General features: G+C 73.6%; 7 protein-coding genes across 7 annotated transcripts in view; 2 read left to right on the top strand and 5 right to left on the bottom strand.

Moving 5' to 3' along the window:
- Window positions 1-2,060, bottom strand: part of AURANDRAFT_62214 (hypothetical protein) — a gene marked incomplete at both ends in the record, with an annotated part of 3,578 nt that extends 1,518 nt beyond the window's left edge. Inside the window, 2 exons of the mRNA XM_009036089.1 lie at window positions 690-756; window positions 1,096-2,060. Of these exons, the coding sequence (XP_009034337.1) occupies window positions 690-756; window positions 1,096-2,060 (1,032 nt within the window). The remainder of the gene's footprint in view (window positions 1-689; window positions 757-1,095) is intronic.
- Window positions 2,061-4,159: 2,099 nt separating this feature from the next.
- On the top strand, window positions 4,160-4,552 carry AURANDRAFT_62213 (hypothetical protein; the record flags this gene model as incomplete). Its single annotated transcript, XM_009036332.1, has 1 exon — window positions 4,160-4,552. One exon carries the CDS (start codon window positions 4,160-4,162, stop codon window positions 4,550-4,552), a length of 393 nt encoding a protein of 130 aa, XP_009034580.1.
- A 2,937-nt stretch (window positions 4,553-7,489) lies between these two features.
- AURANDRAFT_62212 (expressed protein) lies at window positions 7,490-8,461 on the bottom strand (the record flags this gene model as incomplete). The annotated part of the gene is made up of 1 exon (XM_009036088.1): window positions 7,490-8,461. One exon carries the CDS (start codon window positions 8,459-8,461, stop codon window positions 7,490-7,492), a length of 972 nt encoding a protein of 323 aa, XP_009034336.1.
- Window positions 8,462-8,562: 101 nt separating this feature from the next.
- AURANDRAFT_62211 (hypothetical protein) lies at window positions 8,563-12,857 on the bottom strand (the record flags this gene model as incomplete). Its single annotated transcript, XM_009036087.1, has 3 exons — window positions 8,563-9,943; window positions 10,884-11,267; window positions 11,356-12,857. 3 exons carry the CDS (start codon window positions 12,855-12,857, stop codon window positions 8,563-8,565), a joined length of 3,267 nt encoding a protein of 1,088 aa, XP_009034335.1.
- A 1,152-nt stretch (window positions 12,858-14,009) lies between these two features.
- AURANDRAFT_62210 (hypothetical protein) lies at window positions 14,010-14,825 on the bottom strand (the record flags this gene model as incomplete). Its single annotated transcript, XM_009036086.1, has 1 exon — window positions 14,010-14,825. One exon carries the CDS (start codon window positions 14,823-14,825, stop codon window positions 14,010-14,012), a length of 816 nt encoding a protein of 271 aa, XP_009034334.1.
- Window positions 14,826-16,214: 1,389 nt separating this feature from the next.
- AURANDRAFT_62209 (hypothetical protein) lies at window positions 16,215-17,690 on the top strand (the record flags this gene model as incomplete). The annotated part of the gene is made up of 2 exons (XM_009036333.1): window positions 16,215-17,231; window positions 17,652-17,690. The coding sequence occupies 2 exons, from the start codon at window positions 16,215-16,217 to the stop codon at window positions 17,688-17,690; spliced, it is 1,056 nt and encodes a 351-aa protein (XP_009034581.1).
- Window positions 17,691-17,985: 295 nt separating this feature from the next.
- The window catches only part of AURANDRAFT_71044 (hypothetical protein), a gene marked incomplete at both ends in the record, with an annotated part of 22,776 nt that continues 15,353 nt past the window's right edge, over window positions 17,986-25,408 (bottom strand). The window contains 2 exons of the mRNA XM_009036085.1: window positions 17,986-19,050; window positions 19,469-25,399. Coding sequence (XP_009034333.1) covers window positions 17,986-19,050; window positions 19,469-25,399 — 6,996 coding nt within the window. The remainder of the gene's footprint in view (window positions 19,051-19,468; window positions 25,400-25,408) is intronic.

Below are 25,408 nucleotides of genomic sequence, written 5' to 3'. Positions count from 1 at the left end.
CCGACGCCCTCGGCTGAGGGATTTTCCCCTCGTCCGAGGGAGCCGAGCGTCCGAGGGTCCGAAAGGGCCGAGGGCGCCGAGGGCGCCGACGGCCGCTGATTGGCCAAGGCACGCCCGGCCGATCAGCAGCCCTTCGGCCATCCGTCGTTTTAAGGTTATGAGGGGGGGCGGCAGCCCAAAGGCGCAGCCCTTGGGCGTCCCTGGGCGCGCCGTGGGTGCCGGCATTGACGCCCACGGTCGCGACGGTCCCCGAGACGGGGCGCAGCCAAGAGCGGCGGCCGTGCGGCGCTTTCCCCTCGCGGCGCCGTGGGCTGCCTACACGTCGGCGCGGGCACGAGGTCCTGTCGGTCCTAGGCCGCGCAGTCGCCCCAGTCGATGATGGAGCGTGGCCCGGGGGCGGCCAGGGATGATCTCTCCTGGCTGCTGACGCTGGTGCTGCCGTGGATCATCACGGAGTCTCCGTCGGACCGCCGCGGCGCCCGAGCCCCGACCGGACGAACTCGACGATTTCGAGTCTCACGACCCAGCCCTTGTACCGAGACGACGCCTGGGTGACGACGAACGATTCCCGATGCTGCAGTGACTCGAAACGAGTCGATGGGTTGGGAGGCGTCGAGCGCGCCCCACCCGAGCCTCTGAGAATCGCCCGCCTGTTCCCCGACGCCATCGCCTGGACGTCCCGTTTTCACCGGCGCGTCGTCCGTCAGGATGCGGCCCATGCAGCCACTGAGATCGTTGCGCATCTCCGCGTATTCGCTGAGCGGCGCGGGTGCAAAGCCTGTCATCAATCATGCAGCCCGGACATCCAGCGCCCGGGGGTCACCAACGGTTCGCCGCCCTCGTCCGATGGACGTGCGCTCGTCCGACGGCCGTGCGCTCGTCCGACGGCCGAGTCCTCGTCCGAGGGCGCCGATCCGCCGTCCGAGGGTCCGAGGGCGTCGGCCGAGGGGGCGGCGCCCTCGTCCCGAGGGCGCCGAGGGCGCCGAGGGCGCCACTGACCCCCCTCAATGCAGATCCACCTAAGAGCCACCACACACACACTTTTCTTAGTCCAGCCCGTCCTCGAGGTCGAAGAAGTTCGGGTCCGGGACGCACGACTCCGGCACGGGCGTCACGGGCGTGCCCGGCCGCGCGGCGGGCGCGCGGGCCTCGGCGCCCGGCGGCGGGAGCTCGAGGCGGAGGTTGGCGCCGGGCGCCGGCGCCGGGGCCTCGACGGCCGGGGGCGCCGGGGCCTCGGCCGCCGGGGCCTCGACGGCCGCGGCGGGCGCGGGCGCCGCGCGCGCGGCCGCGGGCGCGGGCGCCGCGGCGCCGCCGTCCGCGGCCGTCCCGTCGCCCGGCGCCGCGGCGGGCGCCGCGGCCTCGGAAAGGTCGTCCGGCGGCGGCGGCGGCGGCGGCGGCTCTTCGCCCTCGAAGGTGTAGACCTGGGGGAAGCGCCGGTGGAACTCGTTGTACTCCTCCGGCCGGTACGAGCCGTAGAGGAAGGGGTCGTCCGCGCCGTAGCGGTCGACGCCGTCGAAGGACAGCGTGCCGTCGGGGATCTTGCCCGCGGCCTTGGCGGCCTCGCGCATGGCCCGCTCGCGCTTGTACTGGAGCCACCGCGGGTGGTCCTCGCGGCAGTAGAGGCTCCAGTCGTAGAGCGGGTCGTAGGCCTTCTCCTCCTGGCCCGCGGCCGCGGCGGCCTCGGCGTCGGCGGCGGCCTTGTTCCGCGCCTCCGTGCGCGGCGTCACGACGGCCAGCAGCTCGTCGTAGCGCTCGAGCTGCTCCCGGAGCCTGTAGGCCGTCGACGGCGCGTCGTGGTGCGGGCAGTCCTCGGGGAGGTGGTACCAGCTGTTGGGGCCGATCTGGTAGCAGAGGCAGCCGCCGAAGTCCTGCGTCGGGCAGGGCTCGCGCTGGGACTGCGGCTTGCGGCGCCCCTGGTCGTCGAGGTGGCGCAGGTCGAGCTGCTCCTTGAGCTGCTCCGGCGTCAGATCCAAGAGGATGTCGGGCGTGATGTCCTCGATGAGCACGGCCTTCTTCTTCGGCAGCTCCGGCCGCTTCGCGTCCTTCTTCTTCGTCGCCATGGCCCGCGGTGGCCTGCTTGCTGGCGGGGCAGCACCAGCGCGCGAAGTAGTGCGCGAAGTGTGTGAAGTCAAGTTGAAGAAAGCATCACCCGGGCAGCCTCATACTAGCATTCGAATCGGGCGTCGGACGCTGTGGCCGTCTACCGTCTCGCGTCGTTCGCCCCCGCCGGTCGCGCCCCCAGGTCCCCCGGAGACCGCCGGCGACGATGTGCGACTACAGCAAGTGGGACAAATTCACGGACGCCGACTCGGACAGCGACAGCGAGAGCGCGAGCCTCTTCAGCGGCCTCAACCGCTTCGTCCAGTCCCTGGGCCCCAAGGCCGACGGGGGCGCGCACCCCTGGGAGGCCCCGGCCGACGTCGCGCAGGACCGGCCGCTCCGCTTCGCCGTCGGCGACGCCGTCGACGTCCTCGTCGGCGACGACCAAGGGCGGCTCGGCGGCGACTGGCGGCGCGGCGTCGTCGCCGCGGTCCGGTGCCCCGCGCGCGAGTGGCCCCCCGGCGCGCGCTGCCCCTACCGCGTGACGCTGGAGTCGGGCGGCGACGTCGCGTGCCCGCGGGACGACGACTCGTGCGTGCGCGCGCGGTCCGCGAGGCCGCCAAACGCGAAGCCCGCGCCCGCGGACCTCGGCGGCGCGCTCGCCGCGGGCCTGAGCGCCTGCGACGAGGCGACGGCCTTCTACTCCGGCGCCCTCGTCGCCGCGGCGGCGCGGGGCCGCGGCGCCGAGGTCGACCGGTGCCTCGCGAGCGGCGCCGTGCCGCTCGTCGTCGCCGTCGACGCGTCGAGCCCGCTGCTCGAGCCCCGGCACGGCCGCGTCGTCGTCGTCGCCAACGACGACGGCGCGGGCGCGGATTTAGATGTGGTCGCGACGGCGCTCTTCGCGGCGCTGTCGCCGCGGGGCACGCGCGGCGGCGACGCGCCCTTCGCGGGCTGCCTCTCCGGCGCGACCCGCAAAAAGAACCGGGGGCCCAAGGTCGCCGTCGCGCGGCGCCTGCTCGCCTACGCGCGGGCGGACCAGGACCGGGCCGTCGGGGGCGCGCGGAACCGCGAGGGCAAGCCGTGCCTGCTCGCCGTCGCCGGCGACGGCTTCTTCGACGACGACTGCGCCGCGGCTTTGTGCGACGAGCTGCGGGGCCACGGCGCGACGGCGGACGACGCCGCGGCGGGGGCCTACGCGGCGGCCGCCGCCGGGCGGCCGAAGACGCTCGCGGCGCTGTTGGCGGGCGGCGCGGACCCGGACGCGGCGGTGCCCGGCAAGCGGCTCCGGTGCCTCCACGCGGCGGCGCTCCAGGGCCACGGCTCCTGCGTCGCGTCGCTCCTCGAGTCCGGCGCGGCCGTCGACGTCGAGAACGCGGCGGGCGCGACGCCCCTGTGCTTCGCGCTGCACCACGACCACGCGGACGCGGCCGCGCGGCTCCTCGCGGCCGGCGCGGACCCGCTCCACGACCTGGCGCGGCTGAGCCGGCGGAAGCGCCTCGAGGACGCGGGGGCGACGGCGCGGGCCTACGTGGACCACTGGGTCACGGCCGCGACGGAGGCGTCGCGCGGCGGCGCGCGCTTCGACCACGGCGCCGTCGACGACGAGCTCGCCAGGGCGCTGGAGAAGGCGCAGTCGGGCACGGCCAAGGCCGCCCAGCTGCGGTTCCTGCTCGAGGAGGCGCGCGCGACGCTGGCGCCGATCCGCGACGCGGACGCGGCCGCGCGCGACCTGTTGAGCCTCGGCGACGGCGGGTCCGCGGACGCGCCGGACCCCGCGGAGCCGACGACGCCCGCGGGCGCGCCGCGGCCCAAGCCCAAGCGGAAGCGCCGGAAGAAGGGCGCCAAGGCGCCCGCGGCCGAGGCCGCGCCCGAGGCCGCGGCGCCGCCGCCCGAGGCCGCGGCGCCCGCGCGGCGCGAGTCCGACGCGTCGTCCGAGGGCGACGCCGCGCCGGCGCCGGGGAGCGACGACGACGCGCCGGCGCCGCCCGAGGCCGACGACGACGCGGCGGTGGTTGGGCTCCTGCGGGGGCTGGACCTCCTGCGGCTGCTGCCGCGCTTCCGCCAGCACGAGATCGACGGCGCGTCGCTGCCGTACCTGACCTGCGACGACTACGTGCAGATGGGCGTCCCGACGGGGCCCCGGCGGCGCATCCTCTGCGCCGTCGCCGCCGCGCGCGACCGGCCGGGCGCGGCGCGGCCGCCGCCCGTCGCCGCGCTGCCCGTCGCCGCGCGCGCGTCCTGGCACTGCCCCATCTCCATGGACGTCATGCGCGAGCCCGTCGTCTGCGCCTGCGGCAACACGTTCGAGCGCTCCTTCATCGCCGCCTGGCTCACGACGAACGACACGTCGCCGGTCACGGGCGAGGTCTTCCCCCACAAGATGCTCGTGCCGAACCACTCCATGCGCTCCGACATCCAGGAGTGGCACGACGAGTGCAAGCGCGCCGGCGGCGCGCCGCCCTCGCCGACGCGGGCCGCCCAGCAGCGACGACGAGACCCCGAGGACGCGTAAGGAAACTTGCCCGGCAAACTTGGAAACTTGCAGGGCTCCGCCGACCTCCAAGTTCTAAAGTACCGGTTGCTCGAGCATGGCAGGCGGCGAGATCGACGCCGCGAACATCCTCCAGTCGAAGCGCGTGCGAGCGGCGCCAGCGCGGGACTCGGACGAGGGGCAGCCCGCGCCGCCGGCGAAGCAGAAGAAGCCCGCGAAGAAGAAGAAGCCTGCGGCCGCCGACGAGCGGCAGCCTGCGCCGCCGGCGAAGAAGAAGCCGGCGGCGAAGAAGCCTGCGAAGCCGCCGGCGAAGAAGACGAAGCCTGCGGCCACCGAATCTGGACCACAGCCAGAGTACCGCTTGGACCTCGAGGCGGCGACGGAGCAAGCGCGTCACGCGCTCGAGAAGTTCGGCGAGGCGCAAAGCTGGACGACGACGGAGAATGATGCCATTGCAGAGGGCGTGCACGACGAGGCGGCTCGGGCCGAGATCATGGAGTGCTCTTATTCTCGTCAATGGGGCTGGTTTGTTCGCTCGGACGAGCGCGATTTCGACGAGCATCCGTTTCTTGTCGCCACTGACTTCGGACGCGACGCCGGTCCACACGGTCCGTGGGCGCCCGAGGAGTACGAGGATGCGCCATTTGATGGAGAGCGTGCAGACGGGATGATGCCGGACGGGAGGAATCCGCTCGGCGAAATCCGCGACTACAAGTGCGTCGCGGCCTTCCGAGAGGCGCAGGTGCATCTCACGTTTGGCGAGAAGAAGATTCGCGCCCCCGAGGGCCTCGAGGAGTCAGGGCCGGACGACTACTACTTTTCGGGGTCGGTCCGCGTTCGCCGCGGCGGCGACGACCGACTCGCGTGGGCAACTCTCTGCCGCTGGGAATACATGGTCGAGGGCTGCCAGGAGGGGGAGACCTATGCTCGCGGGGCCCTGTGCCAGGCGGCATGTTTGGAATTCGCCGAGCTGGTATCCGGCGACGAGGGCGCGGGAGCGTGGCGTCCGCGAGATCTCCTGCAACTCGTCTGGCGGCTCTGCGCCGCGCCGTTCGATTGGTTTTACGCAGAGAATGAATTCATGCTGCGGTACGTCGAGGACGATGAGGCAGATAACAACATGATGACGATTCCCGGGGTCCTACGCGTGCACCTCCTCGACGTCGCCGGGGCGGCCGACGACGAAGAATACCTCGGCAGCGACGAGTTCCCCGGCTACGCCAAACGCCTCTTCGAGCAGGAACCGGACACATCGAACATGCTCATCCACCCTCATGACGGAAGCCTCGATGGCGCTGTCATTCGGTCGTGCGCGAACGGTTTCGGCCTTGACGGCAACTCTGCATGTGTCACTTCTATCGAGCCCGTGGAAACTGCTGCAGAAGTGGTTCTTGGATCGCGCGCAGACAGGATTCCCATAGCCTGAGACGGGCATCCTGTCGTCTCAAAGCCGGCCCAACTTCGCCGCGTCCTGGGTCCTTTCTAAGACGGCACCGGACCCGCCCCTGTGGGGCAACCCCACGACCATAACATGCGCAGGAGGTGCTTTAACGCGGTTCAGTTTAGCGTCCGGCGGTTGAAATGAGCAAGGGGGCGCGCACGGGGACGTCAACTCGGCTAAATTGGCCTTCAAGGAGGCTTCAACCAGCTTTGGGGTGTAAGGCGATGGCTTGCCTCCTCGAGGCACGGCCTGCGCAGGCGGGCTTCGCCGCGGACGAGGAGGAGGAGGCGGTCGTCGGGTTCGATGGCAGCTCGGACGAGGAGGACTTCTGGGCGCTCGTCGGCTGCGACGCGTCGTCCGACGGCGAGGAGGAGGCGCGCGGCGGCGACCCCTGGCCCGGCGTCGACGCGGCGCGCTGCGCGGCGGCGCTGAAGTCCGAGGGCTTCGTCGTCGTCACCGGCGCCACGGGCGGCGCTCTGGCGGCGAAGCTCGGCAACGACGTCGAGAACGCGGCCGCGCAGTCGCTGCTGCGCGCTTCCCCGAACGCGCTGCGGACCGGAGGCGGCGCGCGGACGATCCGGGCCAAGGTCGGCGTCGAGGAGCTGGAGCTCGCGTCCAAGGGCGCGCCCGTGCTCGACGACCCGTCCGTCGTCGCGCTGCGGGGCCTCTGCCCCGCGCTCCGCGACTTCGGCGGCGGCGCGGCGCGCGTCCTGGGGTCGCGGCTCGGCGCGGCGCTCGGCGGTTCGGCGTTGCGCGTCGACGAGGTCAAGGCCGCGCGCCACGGGCCGGGGGGCTGCTTCCCGGCCCACTTCGACACGACGGAGGCGACGGGGCGCGTCGTCACGGGCATCCTCTACCTCGCGGACGACTGGGGGCCGGAGGACGGCGGCGAGCTCCGGCTCTACCGCGCCGGCGGCGCGGGCGCCGTCGACGTGCCGCCGCGGCGCGACACGCTCGTCCTCTTCTCGTCGCGCGCGACGCTCCACCGCACGCTCCCGCTGCGCCGCGGGTCGCGGCCGCTCGCGTCGTTCTGGTTCGCCGCCGACGGCGCGCTCCGGCTCCCCGACGCCGCGGGCCGCCGCGCGCCCGACGTCGAGCACGCCCTCGTCAAGCTCCTCCACGCCGACGACTACGCGCGGAGCTTCCGGGACGCGTTCCCGAACGACGGCGCCGTCGACGCCGCGCGAGCGCCTGGGCAGGACAAGAGAGATTCAACGTCGCTTCAACGTGAGTGTTCCGCGCGCGTGCGTTCCGGAAAAAGCGCCCACGCGTCGAGAGCGCTCCGAGAGATGATCGCTCGTCCAAAAATCAGCCGAAACGAGCGGAAAACGACCGAGATCGGAGCCTTTGAAGCCTGACTGAGTTGGGAATGTCGCACCCTTTTGCTGCCCAGGCTCGCTCTCGACGCCGCGGCCAACGCGGCCGCGGAGGCCCGGCTCGACGACGGCGCCCGGCGCGAGCTCGCGCGGCGCCGGGCCGCGCTTCGGGCGAGCTAATGGAGGCCTACCAAGCCGCGCTTAGGACGAGCTCACGTCGAGGGCGAGCGTGTCGCCGTAGGTCTCCACGAAGGGGCGCCAGCCGCCGTGGACGAGGAAGCCGCCGCCGGAGGGGCAGAGCACGAGGGCGTTGCGCGGCTTGAAGTCGCCCGAGGCGTCGGCGCGCCGCCACGCGTCCGCGGCGACGTCGAGCACCCAGACGTCGCCGAGCGGGTCGAGGCCGCCGTCGTCGCCGCGCGCGGCGCCGCCGGCGACGACGACGGACGTGGCGTCGAGCGGCGCCGCCGCGGCGCCCGCGCGGCCCGCGGGCCCCGTCGCGCCGAGGGCGCGCCAGGTCCAGGTGGCCACGTCGAGGACGAACGCGTCGGCGCACATGGCGCCCGACTTGTCGGCGCCGCCGAAGACGACGACGCCCGCGTCGACGGCCGCGGCGACGTGGAGGCCGCGCGACGACGGCGCCGGGCCGGAGGTCGCCTGCTCGCGCCACTCGCGCGTCGCGGCGTCGAAGAGGAGCACGGACGTCTCCGACCGATGCGTGTGGACGAGGACGTCGCCGCCGGCGAGCGCGCAGCAGACGTGGCGCGACGCGGGGCCGCCGGGCACGGGCGCGCAGCTCTCCCAGCGCCCCGCGGCGATGTCGTAGGCCCAGACGTCGTCGAGGATCGAGCCGCCCGTGCCCTCGGTCTCGGGGTCCCAGCCCCCGAAGAGGAACAGCTCGCCGCCGACGGCCGCCAGGGCGGAGCAGAGCCGCGGGCCGGGGCCGCCCGTGGCGACGCGCGTCCAGCCGTCGGCGTCGTAGCGCCAGAGGTCGTCGACGACCGTGCGCGCGCCGGCCTCGTCCTCCTCGTAGCCGCCGAAGAGGTAGACGGAGCCGTCCGTGGTCGCCGTCGCCGCCGCCCCGGACCGCGGCGACGGCTGGATTTTTGATGTGATGGGTGACCAGGACGCGCGGAGGGCTGTTGTCGTGCCCAGCGCGAAGAGGAGGAGGCGCATGGCTGCGGGCGGGCGCGTTTTTGCGCCCAACATGTGATTTCCTTCCTTCCGACTGTGGTAATTGTGCTTTGATTGTTGCAGTTTTTGTTGCACCCTAATTTTTACGTGACGCCCGCCCGCGCCCGCCCCAGCGCGAGCCGGGCGATGGCGCGCGGCGTCAGCGTCGACGACGCGCGCGCGGAGTCGGCGTAGAAGTCGTCGAGGATGGCCGTGCTCCCCGCCTGGAGCTCGTCGACGACGAGGGCCCAGAGCTCGGCCTTGGCGCGGGGCGCGAAGTGCGTCGCGTCGAGCCACGGGTGCCACAGCGTCGGCAGGCGGCCGCGCGTCGGCGGGTGCTTCGCGAGGCACCGCTGGAAGTCGTCGTAGGGCAGGAGCGCCAGCGCCGCGTCCGGCGCGCCGGCGACGGCGGGCCGCCGGCCCGCCGCGGGCCGGGCCTCGCCCGTCGCGCGCCACGCGCGGCTCAGGAGCCGGTCGTCGACGAGGAAGTTGAGCGCGTTCTGGTCGTCGCGCTCCTCCCGGGTGGCCGCGGCCCACGCCGCGACGAAGGCCCGCGCGTCGGCGCCGACGCGCAGCAGGAAGAACCCGGGGCAGAGCGCGAAGCCCTTGTGCCGCGCGGCGCGGCCGCCGAGGTCCACGGAGAACGCACCGAGCCGGCGCCCGAGCCGGCGGGCCGCGGCGGCGAAGGCGTCGCCGATCCAGAACGCGTCGACGTCGCTGTGGAGCACGAAGTCGAGGCCGCGCGCCTCCGCGTCTCGTAGCGCGTCCTGGATCGCGTCGAGCCGCAGGCTCCAGAGCCGCCGCCGGCCGTCGTCGCCGTCGACGGCGCAGGACCGCTCGACGACGCGGCCCCGGAGCGACGGCCGCAGCGCCAGCGACGCGGCCGCCGCCGCGCGCGCGGGCCCGTCGAGGGCGACGATCGCGACCTCGACGGCCGCGGCCGACCGCTCGACGCACCGCAGCCAGAGGTGCAGCAGCGGCGCGTAGGCCTCCGAGACGAAGGTCACGACGAGGCCCCGGCCGCCGCGCGTCGCGGGCGGCGGAAGCGGCGCGGCGGCCGCGGCGGCGCGCTCGACGTCGACCGCGACGTCCGCCGACGGCGCGGCGGCCGCGGTGGCGCGCTCGACGTCGATCGCCGCGTCCGCCGACGGCGCGGCGGCGGCGGCGGCGCGCTCGACGTCGACCGCGACGTCGCCGCGGCCGACGACGTCCGACAGCGGCGTCGAACAGCGGACGGCGCGGCCCGCGCGGCGGACGCGCAAGCGGATCTCGCAGCCGTCGTCGTAGCGCGCGTCGCGCGCGAGGTCATGCGCCGCGAGGAAGCGCGCCAGGAGGATGTCGCAGCAGCGGCCGCTCGCGAGCCACTGGTCCGGGACCACGACGCGCACGGAGACGCCGGCGTCCGCCGCAGCGACGGTGACCGTGCGGCCCCCCGCGGCGCGGTCGTGGACTTTTAGGTCTCTCGTTTGGACCATGCGGTTGCTGCTGTTATCTCAATTGTGTCGCGCATGGATGGATGCAAAAGCCCTCGTCCATCGCGCGCCGTGCGCGATTGATGTCGGCCTTGAAGGTTCAGTGAACGATTGATGAACCGGCATTGGGATCGGCATGGGGCTGCCAATGCGCCGCACATGATGATCGCATATTATGATCGCATCACCTATGTCAATGGCACCTCAAACAACACTCCTCCTCCTCGCCGCCGCAGCCGCCGCGCCGGCGCTGCGAGGCGGCGCTGACGTGAAGCCGGGCTGGACGCGCATCGGCGGCCGGCCGCCGCCGCGGTCCGCGCTCGACGAGCTCGTCGCGCGGCCGACCACGCTGCTGCTGCTGCTTGTCAACCTCGGCGCCTTCGCGCGCCTGCGGTCGCGGGACGTCGCGCCGTCGGCCGTCGGCCTCTCCGCGCATGCCCTGTGGCACGACCGCCAGTACGCGCGCCTCGTGACGTCGACGTTCGCCCACTTCGACGCGATGCACCTGCTCTTCAACGCGTCGTCGACGTATTCGCTCGGCGCGCTCGAGGACGTGCTCGGGTCCGGCGCGTACCTGCTCGCCACGCTCGCGCTCGTACCCGCGACGGGCCTGCTCAGCTGCGCGCTCGCCGCCGCCGCGTCGCGGCTCGACGGAGACGCCGCCTGGCTCCGGACACCGGCCGTCGGCTTCTCCGGCGTCCTCTTCGCGCTCGTCGTCGTCGCGACCCTCCGGTCGCCGTCCTACTGCGTCGTGCCGGGCGTCGACGCGTCGTGCTTTTCGACGCGGCGCGTCCTGTTCCTCCGGGTCAACGCGGCCCCCTTTGTGCTCGCGGGCCTCGTCCAGGCCGTCGTGCCGCGCGCGTCCTTCCTCGGCCACCTCGCCGGCATCCTCCTCGGCTTCCCCGCGGCGTGGCTCCTCGCGACGTAATTATTCGCCCGTGTCGTAGACGTACATGCAGTAGACGAACAACAGCAGGATCGTCGCCGGCGGCCAGATGTCGTCCGCGCGCCGCCGCAAGAACGCGAGCGTCCGCGGCCACGACGCGAGGCCCTTGGGGACGACGTCGCCGCGGCGCACCTCGCGCGCGAGCATTGCGAGCGTCGCGTAGTAGAGCGCGCGGAGCAGCGCGAAGTAGAAGGCGAAGGCGTACTGGAGGTCGTCGGAGACGCGGCCCCAGACGGCCCACGTCGCCGGCAGCGTGCTCAGGCCCACGACCCACTGGGCCATCACGAGCCGCAGGCGGGGAAGGGTGGGCCCGTAGAGCGCGATGAGGCCGTAGAGGCAGACGTGGTCCACCCCGATGATGACGCTGCTGAACATGTGGACGCGCTCCCACCTACCAACCACCTCGGTAATGATTTCTCATCGTTTTCCCAGTCAAAAACTCTCGAAAATCGTCACGGCCGCGGGACGCTGGCTCCCACCGGGGCTCGCCCAAATCGACGCCGCTCGGCCGCGCGACGGGCCGCGGCGGCGGCTTGCGGCCCAGGGCGGCGCCGCGCGTCGTGTTCAGCGTCAGCGCCAGGGTCAGCGCGATCTGCACGAGGCTCAGCCAGAACATGCCGTTGCTGCCCGCGCGCGCGCACCGCGCGACCCACGTGCCGAGCTCGCGGCCGACCTCGCGCTGCACGGCCTGGTGCCAGCGCACGAAGCACAGCACCTCGAAGCCCCCGGGGCCGTCGCCGGCGTCGCCGAGCGCCACGCCGAGGACCGCCCCGGGCGCCGCGCGCGCCGCGGCCGCGGCGCCGTCGCCCGCGCCGGACGGCACGAGCGTGTCGCCCGCGCGCACGCCCGCGTCGCAGCGCACGGGCACCTGGCCCACGAAGGCGACCAAGGCGCCCCGTCGGCGCCGGTCCTCGTCGTCGGGCACGCCCGCGGCGACGGACGGCCGGCTCGACGTGATGAGCACGGGCCCGTCGCCGGACGTGTCGAGCGTCAGGCTCTGCGTCCGCGCGTCGATGGCGACGACGGACCCCGGCGGCGGGAGCTTGGGCGACGCGAGGACGTCGTCGTGCCAGGGGAACCACTCGGCGTAGTCCGCCGCGCCCTCGGGCGCGCGGATCGTGCCGCGGATCGCGCCCTCGACGACGACGTCGCGCAGGAACCGCGTCGTCCGCGGCACGACGTCCTCCTCCGTGTACAGGTTGTCGCGCCGCTTGCGCAGGCCCCGGGGCGACGGCGTCCGCGACGACCGCTCGCCGCTCCGCGCCGTCGCGCCGTTCTCCGCGTCGCTGAGCGAGTCGCAGAACTGGCTCGAGTCCTCGTCGTCGGGCGGCGCGCGCGCGCGCTTCGTGCCGCCGGTGCCGCCGTCGCGCCAGAGCTGGACGAGGGCGACGTCGGCGCCGCGGTCCGCCGCCGGCGGCGCGCGCGCGTCGGGCCGCGCCGTCAGCGTGTAGAGCCAGCCCCGGTAGCCGTGGACGCGGCCCGCGCCCTCGCCGCTCCGGACGCGCCGCGCCATGGGCCGCCGCACGACGCCCCGCAGCTCGTCGGGCGCCCACCAGGCCTCGCCGTTCGTCACGGACTGGAAGGCCACGGAGATGCCGCCCGACTCGCCGCGGCCCTCCGCGCGCGCGCGCGAGACGACGTACGCCGCCGACGGCCCGGAGAACGGCGCGAACGGCGACGCGGACGGCCGCAGGGGCAGGGTCCGCGGCGCGTCGCCGCCGGTCGCGAGCTTGCGCAGCCAGGCGTGCACCGTCTCGAAGGGCATCACCTCGCCGCTCGCCAGGCGCCGCTCCTCGTCGCCGGCCGCGGACGGCGGGCGCGCGTTTCGCGGCGAGTCGACGAGCGGCGCGTTGAGCAGCTCGTCGAAGCAGTCGACGTCGATGGCCTCCCGCGGCAGGCCCTCGTCGGCCGCGTCCAGGCCCCCGTCGTCCGCGCCGTCGCGCGGCCCCAGGCTCTGGAGGTCGTCGGCGAAGTCCTCCATGATGGTCGGGGGCTGCCCCCACTCCGCCGAGAGAGGGTAGACGGCGGCCGTGTCGGGACCGGCGACGCCCGCGCGATCACGGTGCGAATTTGGGACGCGACGTTGAAAAGACTGTGCGTTTTTCTGGCGCGGTCAGGAGGTCATCGCGAGCATTCAAGGCGAGGATTTTTACTCCTCTCTTGCTGCCATCAGGATCCTCGACAGAGCGTTCATTCCTGAATTGTGCACAGGGAGTTGATGTAAAAGTTGCAGGAAGGCGATCGCGGCAGCCCTCATTACGTCTCATTGGCGCCAGTCGCGCTCGTCGACGGCACACATAGGCAGTTCTCAAAGCAGCCTGCGCGCACACCTAGGCAGCCCATTCATCGGTGCCAGCCCATTCATCGGCGGCCCATTCATCGGCTCACCTTTGCAGCCTGCGAGCACGCAGAGGCAGCCCATTCATCGGTGCAATGCAGCGCTCCATCTCCACGCCCTCGCTGCACGCATCTCTCGCGACACCGACCATCCCGCGCGGCTGCGTCGCGAGCGTGCGCGTCGACGACCATCCGAAGACGGGCAAGGGCGTCACCTGGTACCGCGTCGTGACGCGCTGCGAGAAGGGCGACGTCGTCCTCGACGCGGAGCGGCGCTACACCGCGTTCCGCGAGCTCCGCGACGCGCTGCGGACGCAGACGCGGCTCGGCGGCTTCGACGCGCGCTTCCCGGGCCGCTTCGGCGGCGGCGGCGCGCCCGGCAGGGCCCGGAGCTCCCGCGAGCTCCAGCTCGAGCGCTGGCTCAACGAGGTGCTGGGGAAGCGCGACGTCCTCGACCCGCGGTCGCTGCGGGCGCTCCGCGCGTTCCTCGGCGCGCCCGACGACGGCGCGGCGCCCGCGGCCGCGCCGTCGTTCTTCCGCTTGGACTATTTCGAAAACCGCGACCTGCGCCTCAAGGCCGCGCTCCTGGAGCGGCGCTTGGACGCCGCGTTGGCGTCCGACGCCGCGTCGACGGCGGCGCTCGCGGCGATGACGACGCAGCGGGACCACCTCCTCGCGGACCTCGCGCGGCGGTGCCGGCCGCCGCCGCCGCCGCCGCCGAGGCGGCTCGACTGCTGCTTCTACGGCGGCGCGACGCGGCCGCGGCGCGGCGCGATCAGCGAGCGACCGTAACGTTTTAGGACGGCGGCGCGAACGACAGGGCCGGCAGGCGGAGCGCGCGCCGCGCCAAACGGACGACCGCGCCGAGGACCGCGCCCGGGAAGAGCGCCGTCGCGATGAGGGCCTCGGAGGCGAAGCGGAGGAGCGGCGAGTTTCCGCCGTAGAGGCACGCGTAGCACCAGAGCCGCACGGGCGCGAGGAGGCCGCTCAGGCCGAGGCGGTAGCAGGCGATGGAGATCGTTCCGTGGCTCGTCGCGACGAGTCGGAGCAGCCGCGACGGGTCCGCGCGCGGCATCTTCGCCAGCGCGTCCGCGTGGGCCTCGAGGCCCAGGGACCTTGCGCCCGTCTCGATGATGCCCAGGTAGCGCTTCGACGGGATCGCGTCCGACCGGAGCCGGCACCAGTCCTCGGCCGCGAGCGTCACGGCGTCGACGTCGGGGCCGTCGGGCCGCGACACGCGGACGACGACCTCGCGGTAGGGGCTTCGCGGCATGGCGCCGCCCTCGCTCCGCCAGAGCGCCTCGTAGTCGTCGAGCGCCATCTCGTAGACGCAGCCCGGGCACTCGTCGTCCGCGCTCTCGGCGATGGACGCCATCGCCGGCTCGAGCGGCGGGAAGCCGCGCATGTTGAAAGCGAGGCGGTAGCCGTGCGCGACGCAGGCCCAGCGCTTCGCGTAGGGGATGGCCGACGCGTTCTTGCCGCGCGACGCCATCTTGCTCGGATCGAGGTTGGAGCCGAACGCGAAGTAGCGCACGGTGTTGTCGTGGATCACGCTGCTAGGCAGGCGCATGCTCGACGCAGCGGTCGCGATCAATGCCGCGAGGAGGAGCATCGTGGCATCAGGGTGGCGCTGTTGCTGGAGTCGGACCACCTCGCAATCACCGCTGCCACCGCAGCATGCGCAGCCTCGGGGTAGCAGGGCAATGATGAAGTCATCGAGCCGCCACTTAAATCGCAATCTCAGCAGCAATTTGTTCACGAGTTGTTGCTCTTCGGGGAACGCCGGGCGTGTTGGAGCCCGCGCTGCCAGCTGGGCACACAGGCGGACGAGGACGACGACGCGGACATGTACAGCAACGCGCCGAAGAAGCAGGCCGGGGGCGCGCCCGAACCCGACGCCGACGGCGACGTCTTCTTCGACGCGCCCGCGCGGAGCTCGCTCCTCTCCGCGGTCTACGACGGTCTGGCGGTGTCCAAAAAGCCCGCGGCCGCGCCCGCGCCCGCGCCCGCGGCGTCGCCCTACGCCGCCTACGGCGGCAGCCAGCGCCTGGGCCTCGGCGGGTCGCGGCCCAAGCCCGCGGCCGAGAAGCCCGCGGCCGAGAAGCCCGCGCCCGCGCCCGCGGCCGCGGCGACGGCCGTCGGCAAATTCGGCGCGGAGCTCAAGATGCCAGACAGCAACAATTTGAGCTCGCAGCAGCCTGCAGAGGACCGGAGGCTCTTCTGGGAACGACACAAGCAAAAGGCCAAGCGCGCACTCTCAGAAGAATGGGCGTCGCAACAAGTGCTCGCAGTCTCGGAGCCAGCAGCTCGCCAGGCTACCGTCGACGACGCAGAGACGTCGGCGGTACCTCCTCCTGAGTCACCACCGCACGCACTGAGCGATGCTCGAGAGGTGCCGGAGCCACCAGCGGCGCCGAACGCTCAGCTCGAGGCCGCGGCCGACGCGCCGGACAAAGTCCAGGTTGCCAGCGACCTAGGAGAGGGGCTCGACGACCTTCCGGTGGCCACGTCCGTAGTCGTGGGGAAAGAACCACACCCTGACGAAGGGACGAGCTTCGTGGTCACAGAACGGGTCTATGAATCGCAGCGATTCTCTTCGGTTACGATGGGTAACGCAATACGCGGTTGGTCACACAAGAATCTGCAAAATCTGGGGTACGGCGACCCGAAGCGCCTGAGCCGTGTCGACCCGTCGGACGAGACGTCCGACGCTGTGCTGGACGCGCTTCGCGCCGTTGTCCGTTGCAAGGTCGGCATCGAAGACGGCGGCGGCCTCCCGAGCGCTCGGTGGGAATGGGTCACACCGTGGCGGATCGTCCGCGATCATGGCTCCGGAACGGATGCCCAGGGCTGGGAGTATGCAGCGCGATTGACGATCGGCCAGTCGTGGTCCTCGACGCCGGGCATCGCTTCCAAGTTCCGCCGGCGGCAGTGGGCTCGGGTCCGCAAGTGGGTCGGTTCCGGCACGAGCGCCCCTTCGCCCGAGGCGACCAAGGCGCTGATGCAAGTCGCGGGGCTCGGCTTCCGGCTCACGCCCGACGAGACGTCGGCATTGGCTAGCGGCGGCCTCGCGAGCCTCGACGAGGCGATCGAGCTCCTGACGCGGTGCGAACGATCCAGCGGCGACCGGCACGGCGGCGGCGGCGTATCGGCGGACGCACAGTCGATGCTCAGCCTCCAGGGGAGCAGTTTCAAGCACGGCCTCGAGTGCCACGGTACGCCCAACCTCATCCATCCCGCCGACGCGCGGCTTCTCGCCGTCCTTACGCGCATCCCCGCCGTGCCCACGTACGTGCGTGTGATGGGCGCTGGCGCGGTCGAAAGTGCTCAGATCAAGTACGTCGCTGGATCGCTCCAGGTTGGTCCATCCCAAAAGCCGCATATCTGGGCCTGCTACGTCGACGCGTGCAATGCGATCGGCGTCGACGCGTCGTCGAACGCGAATCCTCCGCCGCCGACGCTCTACATCAAGAACGACCCGATCCCGAACGCGTACACCATGGCCCGCCAGGTCGGTCGTCCGTTCATCGTCATTACGTCGGGCCTCATCAACATCCTTGATGCCAGCGAGCTCCGATTCGTCTTCGGCCACGAGCTCGGCCACCTCGTCTGCGAGCACGGCGTGTACCACGACGTCGCCGTGGAGGTCATCAACGGCGGAATGGAACGCCACCCCGTCGAAGCCACGAGTCTGTCGGTGGTGGGCTTCCTCGCCATCAAGGCCTACCTGCTCCGCTGGTACCGCGCGTCGGAGCTCTCCGCGGACCGCATCGGTCTCCTCGTCGTGGCTGACCCGCGCGTCGCCGTCTCGGTTTTTGCGAAGCTCGCGAGCGGGCTGCGCGACGTCGACGTCGAAGCGTACCTGCGCCAGACCGAGACCGCGATGACGGCAGCCGCTCGTTCCCCACTCCTCACTGCGAGCGCGATCTTTGCGGAATCGCATCCGTTCAACGCGACGCGCGTCTGCGAACTCATGCAATTCGCGAAATCAAAATTCTACCAGACGCTCCTCACGTCGGTGCGCGCCACCGCCGCGAAGCTGCCCGAGCCGCCACGCGCCTCCGCCGCGCGTATGCTCCATGTCACGATCATGTCGCTAGCTGGAACTGACGCTCGCTCGAGCGAGGCCTTCGGGTGCTACTGCAAGGTTCGACTCACGAAGGGTGAAACGGGCGTTAAGTGCGCCCCGACGATGAAGGGCTGCTCCGCGACGAAGCGTCTCGCAAATACCGCGACGGAGATCGTCTTTAACGAACACTTCGCTCTCGGGCCCGCCGTCTCGGCGCCCGGCGTCGCATTCAAGGTGATCTGTTTCCAAGATTCGAAGCTACCGGTCGAATTGGGCGATGCTCGCGTGCTTCTTTCCGAGCTCGATCCGAAACAGCTGGAGCAGCTCTTCGTCCGTCGTCTTTCGGCTGGAGGATCACCACCCACGCAGGCCTCGCCGACGATCAAGTTCAGCCTGGCACTCTGCTAGCTCCGCTACTTCTAGTACTTGTAAGAACGAGGGGAGTGGTCGAGGGGCGAGAGCAAATCGGCGTCTCGACGGCCAGGCCCTACAGGGAAGTATCTTACATATGTGCAGGCAGAGAAAGGAAGGGAGGGTCTTGGTGGTGTGTGCTCAGTCGTTGTTGTCGTCCCAGACGGGCTTCATGCCTGTGTGGAAATCAAATCTTCAACCCGACTTCAATGTGCGCGTAATCGACCGATTTGGACCAGACTCTTTCGCTGTGCTTCGAGAACTCGATGAGAGCAATCGATTCGTCCAAAAATCAGCCGAATCGACTTCGATTTGGCCGAGATAGAGAGTTCTGAAGTTTGGTGGGGACCCCCCAAACGAGTGGTTGATTTCCACACAGCTTCATGCGGAAGGAGCCGATGAAGGCGGGCTCCGTGGACCAGCCGATGGCGACCTGGCCCTTGATGCGGCGCGGCGACGGCGGCGCGTCGTCGTCGGCGCCCGGCGGCGTCGGCGCGGCCGTGAGCGCGCCGATGTAGAGCCTGTCGTGGTTGAGGTGCACGCCCGTCGTCACTGCCGTCGAGCCGCCGAAGCGGCGGAGCCAGAGCCAGATGCGCCCGCCGGAGCCGTCGATGCCCGACGTGAGGTCGATGCCCGAGTCGAAGAGGTTCCACTTGCCCGCGAGCTTGGCGCCGTTGCCCAGGTCCGACGTCGTCTCCCAGGTGCGGTTGCCGTAGAGCACGACCTCGTACGCGGAGATGGACGTCTCGGACGAGAAGTCGAGGCTCCACTTGCCGACGATCTGGTCGCACTTGAAGAGGGGCGTGGTCCGGTTCGGCTTGACGTTCTCCACCACGGGCTGGAGGCTCGCGAGCTGCTGCGTCATCGTGAACGTGCCCGCGTACTCGGGCTCGACGGCCCCGAACAACATCGTGCCGCTCACCCCTTCGCCGCGCTCGTAGTTGCCCGTGTAGGTCTCGACGACGTTGCAGGCGTGGCGGCCGAAGCGGCTCATCTTCAGCTCCGCGCCGTCGCAGGACCAGCGGCCCCGCACGGCGCGGTCCGCGGGCGTCTCCGGCGGCGTCGAGAAGCCGCCCCTCGAATCGAGCGTCACGAGGACGCTGTCGGCGAGCACGCGCGCGCGCGCGGGCGACGTCCAGCGGCAGCCGGACCACGACGGCTGGATGGGCACGGCCGCGGGGAGCGCCTCGTCGACGCACGGCCGCCGCTCGAGCTTCCAGAGGCCGCTCAGCTGGAAGTCGCCGCTCAGATCGCCCTCGGCGTGAAAGTTCGCCGCGCGGCGCGTGGAGGTCCGCGGCGCGGCGGCCGGGGCGCGGAAGGAGAGGCTCGGGATGAGCGACAGCGCGAGGGCGAGCGCCTTCGTCGTCGGGGCCATGGTGCCACCGGGCGCGGAATTTGCCACAGGTGTGTGTTCTGCGGGACAGTTGGGCGCGCGGGCGAGGGCGCACGGTTGCGGGCGGCGGTTGTTTTGCTTTGAACGGCTTTGGGGTTTGTCGTCGGCCTCTCGGAGCGTCCAGGAGGGGCTAACGGCGTTGACAGCAGGCGCGATCGTCCGACACAACAAGCGCTTCGCTGGCGCGGTGCTCGTTTTTGAAGAATTTGAGCTTCACATTCGCCGCACGATTACGTCACGATAGGCGCCATTCTTAAATCGAGCGCACGGAAGTCTCACAGGTGACGCCCTTACGTAGGAGCACGACACAGGGAGAGCGGGAGGGGCGTGCAGCGGTGGGGGTGCACGCAACTCCAACTCAGCCGAAGATCGTGGTCCGGACGTCGTCGGGGAGGTCGAGGCCCGCGGCGCCGAGGTCGAGCTTGTCGAGGACGTCGGCCGGCGAGTCCGCGTCGCGGAGGTCGTCGTCGTAGAAGGTCGCGAGGTCGGCGGCGGCCGCCGCGACGCGCGCGTGGTCGCCCGCGTGGAGGTCGACGCGGCCGCCGCCGTCGGAGGTTCGCGCGGGCACCGCGACGTCGACGAGCGCGTGGAGCTTGTCGAGCAGCGCGACGTAGGTGAGGCCGCTCTTGGCGTAGGTGCGCGCGCGCGTCGCCGTCGCCGCGTCGAGCGCGCCGTCGCGGGGGCTCGCCGGCGGCGACGCGGCCGCGGCCGACGGCGCGTCGTCGCCGCGGCGGTGCCGCCGGTGGTCGCGCGCGGCCGCGGACGCCGCCGCGCGCGTCCGCGCGCGGTCCAACGCGCGCCGGAGGGCGAGCTTGGCGTAGAGGCGCCGCTGCGCGGGCCCCCAGTCCGCGCCGCGCGCGAAGAGGCCGAGTAAGGCGACGTACGGCGCGGCCTCGGCCAATTGCGCGGCCGCGTCGCCGGGCTGGCTCGCGGACGGCGACCGGCCCCGCGGCGCCGCGGGCGCCGGCGCCGGCGCCGACGCCGTCGCGAAGACGTCGAGGTCCCTGGTCCTGGCGGCGAAGGCCTTCCGGAGGTCGGCGACGCGCGACCGGTCGTCGGCCGCGTGCGGCGCGGCCAGCAGGTGGCCCGCGAGCTGGAGCAGGTAGAGCCCGAGGTGCGCGTTCGACTCGCGGGACCCGCCGCCGCACTCGTCGTGGAGCGGCTCGCGGTGCGCGAGGCGCAATAATAGCAGCCGCGCGTCGTGCGCGGCGAGCGCGAAGCGAGAGGTCCGCTGCGCGCCGCCGCCGCTCGACGACGGCACGCCGAGCTGCGCGGCGCGCGAGAAGTGGCGGTCCACGGCCGACGCGTAGGCCGCCGCCGCCGCCGCGCGGTCGCCGTCGCCGTCGTCGCCGCCGGCCCCGGGCGGCGGCTTCAGCGGCACGATCGAGTTGCACAGGACCCGCGAGTTCCGCAGCGTCGCGCCGTCCCACTCGTTGCGCGGGCTCCGCAGCGACCGCTCGGCGCGCGTCGCGTCGCGGTGGCACGACACGTGGATGCAGTGCATGGCGGACACGGACGAGCACAGCGCCGGCGGCGCCGCGCGCGACGACCCGCCGGACGGCGCCGACGCCAAACGCCCGCCGGCGCCGGCGCGCGGCTTCCGGTCGTCGTCGTCCAACAGAAACGCGCCGTCGCCGCGGCCGACGTCGGCGACGGCCAGCTTCGAGAAGACGTAGCAGCCGAGCGCGTCGCGGGGCCGCGACCGGAAACCCTCGCGGCAGACGACGCACCGGGGCCCGCCGAGCTCCGGGTCCTCCTCCGGCGCGGGCGCCGCCTTGGCCGCCGCGGGCTCGGGGGCCTCGAGGCCGAGGCGCTTGAGCGTCCGCGCGCGCCGTTTCAAAGCGTACGCGCTCCGCGCGTCGGAAGAAGCTTTCCGTAACTCAACAACCGCGGCCGCGGCGCCGCCGTGGCGCGACCGCGCGACGGCGTCGAGGAGCGCCTCGGCCTTGAGCGACGCGCCGCGGTGCTTCGGCGCCTGGAGCGCCTCGAGGCCGTGGCACGCGGCGAGCGCGCCCGCGGCGAGCGCCGCGGCGCCGCAGGCGCGCGACGCGAGGCAGCAGCCCCGCAGACCGTCGACGCAGGCCTCGATGGTCGGCGTCGCCGCGTCGAGGGCCGCGACCCAGTCCGCGGGGCTCGCGACGTCGGCGCGCTTCTCGGCCCAGGCGAGCTTCGGGAACCGCTTCGGTAAAGCGGCGGCCAGCGCCTCCGCCAATGACTTTGCAAAGCCGACCCTCGCGAGCGCGTCGCCGACGTCCTCGGCGCCCGGCGCCAGGGCGTCGTGATCGCCGAAGCCGCCGAGGCCCTCGACGGCCTCGCGCAGGCACGACGCCTCGACGCGCGCGTCGTCGCCGCGGCACGTCGCCCAGCTGGCCAAATCCCTCGCGCAGTCGGCGACGCGCGCGGCCAGCGAATCCGCCGCGTCCTTCTTGCCGTAGGCGAGCGCCGGCAACAGGCGGCAGACGGCCTTGCGCAGCGCCGGCGTCCGCACGAGCGCCGCGGCGACGCGCGGGTCGCCGAGGCCGCCGACCAACGTCTCCAAGTGCGACCCGTCGTCGTCGGACAGCGTCTGCGACGCCTGCCCGCCCGACGACGCCTCGGCGGCCGCGGGCGCGAGGCGCTCCAATAGACTCAGCAGCTTCTCGACCATCTCCGTCGCGCCGCTCCGCGCCTTGAGCGCGGACACGAGCCGCGCCAATAGCGCGCCGGGCGCGCCGAGCTCCGCGAGCTGCCGCGCGTGCGCCTCGACCTGCGCGCACATGCGCAATAAACTCAGCGCCCGGGGCACGAGCGCCTCGTCGCCCGTGGCCACCAGGCGCACGAGCTCCACGAGGCCGTCCGCCGCGGCGATGGCCGCCGTCGCCGCGTATTTGTCCGCCGCGTCCGACTTCGCGCCGCCTCCGCCCAGCGTCTCCAGCCGCTCCTCCGTCGCCTCGCCGTCGACGCCCGTCAAGCGGTAGGTCACGAGCATGGGCGGCAGCTGGCGCTTCGCGCGCCGCCGCCGCTTCGGCGACCGGTCGCCGGAGCCCGGCGACCGCGGGCTCCGGCCGCCGAGCGCCGGAGGCGACGCGAGGCCGAGCGCGGCCGACGCGGCCGCGATGGCCGGGTGCGCCGCGCCCTCGTCGTCGTCGTCGTCGAGCTCGTCGTCGTCGTCGTCGTCGAGGAGCGGGTGCGCGTCGCCGTCGTCGTCGTCGTCGTCCACGTCGTCCTCGTCCATCTCGTCGTCGTCGTCGTCGTCGTCGTCGTCGCCGTCGTCGTCGTCGCGCATGTCGTCGTCGTCGTCGTCGTCGACGTCGTCGTCGTCGTCGTCGTCGCCCACGGACGGCCCGCCGAGCGCCGCGGCGAGGGCGCCGAGCTGGCGCCGGTGCGCGCGCGACCGCGGCGCGTTCGCCTTGGGCGCCCACAAGCGCGCGTGGACCCCTCTTACGGGCAAGTCCAAATTCACGATGCGGTCGCAGACCACGAGCTCCAGCATCTCCGCCGCGTCGGCCATGTCCAGGTCCTTGGCGATCTTGTTGCGCACGTCGCCCATCGTCGGCTCGCGGCCGCCGCCGTCGTCGTCGTCGTCGCGGCGCGCGCCGCCGGCGCCGCGCGGCGTCGACGCGGGCACGTCGTCCAAGTCCACGGCCGACCTCGGGAGATTCCCGCGGAAGAACTCCTCCTGCGTCGGCGCGCGCCGCAGCTGGAGCGCCACGCGCGCCTTGGCCTTCTTCGGGCACACGGCGTCGCCCATGTCGCGGAGCAGGCCTTCGACGGACGCGACCGACAGCCGCGGCGGCGGCTCCTCGGCCAGCGCGTGGAGCCGGTGCGCGCGGCGCCGCCGGAGCAGGTCGCAGGCCGCGGCGAGGAAGGCGTAGCGGTCCTCGCGGCGCCACTTGGGCGCCGCGGCCGCGGGCTCCGGCGCGGCGAACCAGTCGCGGCGCGCCTTCGACGGGTCCGCGGCCGGCGCGAAGCGCGCGACCCTCGCGAGCATCTCCGCGGCGTCCTCCGTGTCGACGCTGCGGAGCAGCCGCAGCTCCCGCAGCGCGAGCGTCGCCTCGAGGGGCACGTGGAGCGCCTCGCGGCGCGCCGCGCGCGCGGCCGCGGACGCGGCCGACTCCTCGCCCTCGGACGCCGGGCTTCCGGGCCGCTCCGGCGCGCGCAGCGCGATCGCGAGGTCCGCCAGCGGCAGCAGCCCCGGCGCGCCGTCGCCCGCGACGGCGATGGACGCCAGCGCGTCGACGCCGCCGCGGCGCCGCGTCGCGAGCGCGTCGTCGCGGTCGAGGACCTTCGCCGCCTCCAACCGCGCGAGCCGGCACGCGAAGCCCCCGAAGCCCCGGGCCCGCAAATAAGCCCGCCGCGCCCGCGTCGCCTCCGACGGCCCCCGGGGCCCCTCGTCGGCGACGAGCTCGAAGACCGCGGCCACGAGCTGGTCGCCGCGGCCGCTCGCCGAGCCGCCCGCCGCGACGGCGCCGAGCGCCGCGCACGCGAACTCCAAACCGGCCAGCGCGCCGGCCGTGTTCACCACGCCCGGCGCCGGCTCCTCGCCGCAGGCGGCCAACAAGAGCAGGCTCGCCTGGCGCCGGCACGCGAGCGCGGGCGACGCGAGCGCGGCCGCGAACCAGCCGTCCACCGTCCGCGCGCCGTCCGCGCGGTCCAGGGGCGCGCCCCGGAGGCAGCGCAGGGCGCGCCGCAGCTTCGCCGCGCGCAACGCCATGTCCGGCGAGATCCAGGCGAGCGCGCGGCGCCGGTCCGACGCCGCGGTGGGCGCCGCCGCGAGCTCGGACCGGAGCCACGCGAGCGTCCCGCCGCCCCGGCCCTCCGAAGCCGCGAGCTTGCAGAGGACGCCGAGCGCCGGCCGGAGCACGTGCTCCGCGGCCTCGGGGCTGTCGACGGGCGCCGCGAGCTTGGCCGTCTCCCGCGCGAAGGCCTCGGAGTCTTCGAACAACGCGGCGCCGCCCGCGCCGTCGCGGTCCGCGGGCGGCGCGGCGACGTGGTCGCGGAAGACGCGCAGCGCGCGGCCCGCGGCCGCGGGGGCCGTGCCCGCGAGCGCGGCGTCGCGGGAGCGCCGCAGCTCGAGGAAGACGGCGGTCCTCGCGCCGCCGCTCCGCGCGCACAACTCGCGGAGCGCGCGGCCGCACTCCGCGCGGGACCCCGCCGTCGTCGCGGGCCGCGCGGCGGCGCCGAGCAGCGCGGCGGCGACCCCCGCGCGGTCCAGCGCGTCGCGGCCCCGGGGCCGCTTCGCCAGCTCGCCCGCGACGGCCGCGAGCCGCCCGACGGCCGCGGCGGCCGCCCGCGAGCACCGCGGCGCCTCGAGCGCGACGCCGTCGTCGGACTCGTCGCCGTCGTCCGGAACCTCGCCGCCGCCGTCCCGCAGGTACCAGGCGCGCATGCGCGCCACGGTCTCGCTCGCCTCGCGCGCCGCGCGCCGGAGCTCGCCGTGGAGCGCCGCGCAGTCGCGCTCGTAGACGTCGCAGAGCGCGACGGCGGCGCCGCCGCCCGCCCGCCGCGGGCCGTCGCCGCGCTCCTCGGCGCGGGCGGCGCTGGCCAACGCCTCGCGGCGGCGCCGGTCCTCGCGGTGCGACGCCGTGAGCAGCGCCTCGACGGCCGCGCGCGCGTCGCGGAGCCGGCCCGCGCGCGCCTCGCCGGGCGCCTCCGGCGCGGACCCGCCGCGGTCGCGCTTGCGCCGCCGCGGCGACGGCGGCGGCGCCGGGGCCGCCAGGTCGGCCAGCGCCGCGCGGACGGCCGCGTCCGCGGCCTCGGCGGCTTCCGCGACGGCGTCCAAGCCCGCGTCGTCGCTCGCGGCCGCGTCGGCCCTACTCGGCGGCGGCGCGCGCGCCCGCGCCGCGGCGTCGGCCGCCGGCGCCGGCGCCGCCGCGGGCGCGGGCTCGCCGTCGTCCGCGCGGTCCCCGCGGAACTCGTCGTCGTCGTCGTCGTCGTCGTCGTCGTCGTCGCCGCCCGCGCCGCCCGCGCGCGCGGCCGGCTCCGGCGCGCTCGCGTCGTCGTCGTCGTCGTCGTCGACGTCGTCCATGTCGTCGTCGTCGTCGTCGTCGCGCAGGTCGTCGTCGTCGTCGTCCGCGCGGACCGCGCCGCGCGGCGGCCCGTCGTCGCCGCCGTCGTCGTCGTCGTCGTCGTCGTCGTCGCCGCGGCCGCGGCCCTCGCCGAGGAGGAAGGCGAGCTCGCGGTCGCCGGGGCCGCCGGAGAGGGACAGCAGCGGCGCCGACGTCGCCGGCGCCGCGCGGCGCCGCGGCGCGCGCGGCGGCGCCGCCGCGGCCGCGGCCGCGGGCGCGCGGACGTGGACGCGGTGCGTCGGCGGCGCGGGCGCGCCGGCGACGAACTCCGCCGC

The sequence above is a fragment of the Aureococcus anophagefferens genome (assembly GCF_000186865.1).
Source record: "Aureococcus anophagefferens unplaced genomic scaffold AURANscaffold_4, whole genome shotgun sequence".
In the NCBI taxonomy this organism is placed as follows: Eukaryota; class Pelagophyceae; order Pelagomonadales; family Pelagomonadaceae; genus Aureococcus; species Aureococcus anophagefferens.
Note: the sequence above shows the minus strand (reverse complement) of the source record. Positions and strands in the feature narration are given on the sequence as shown.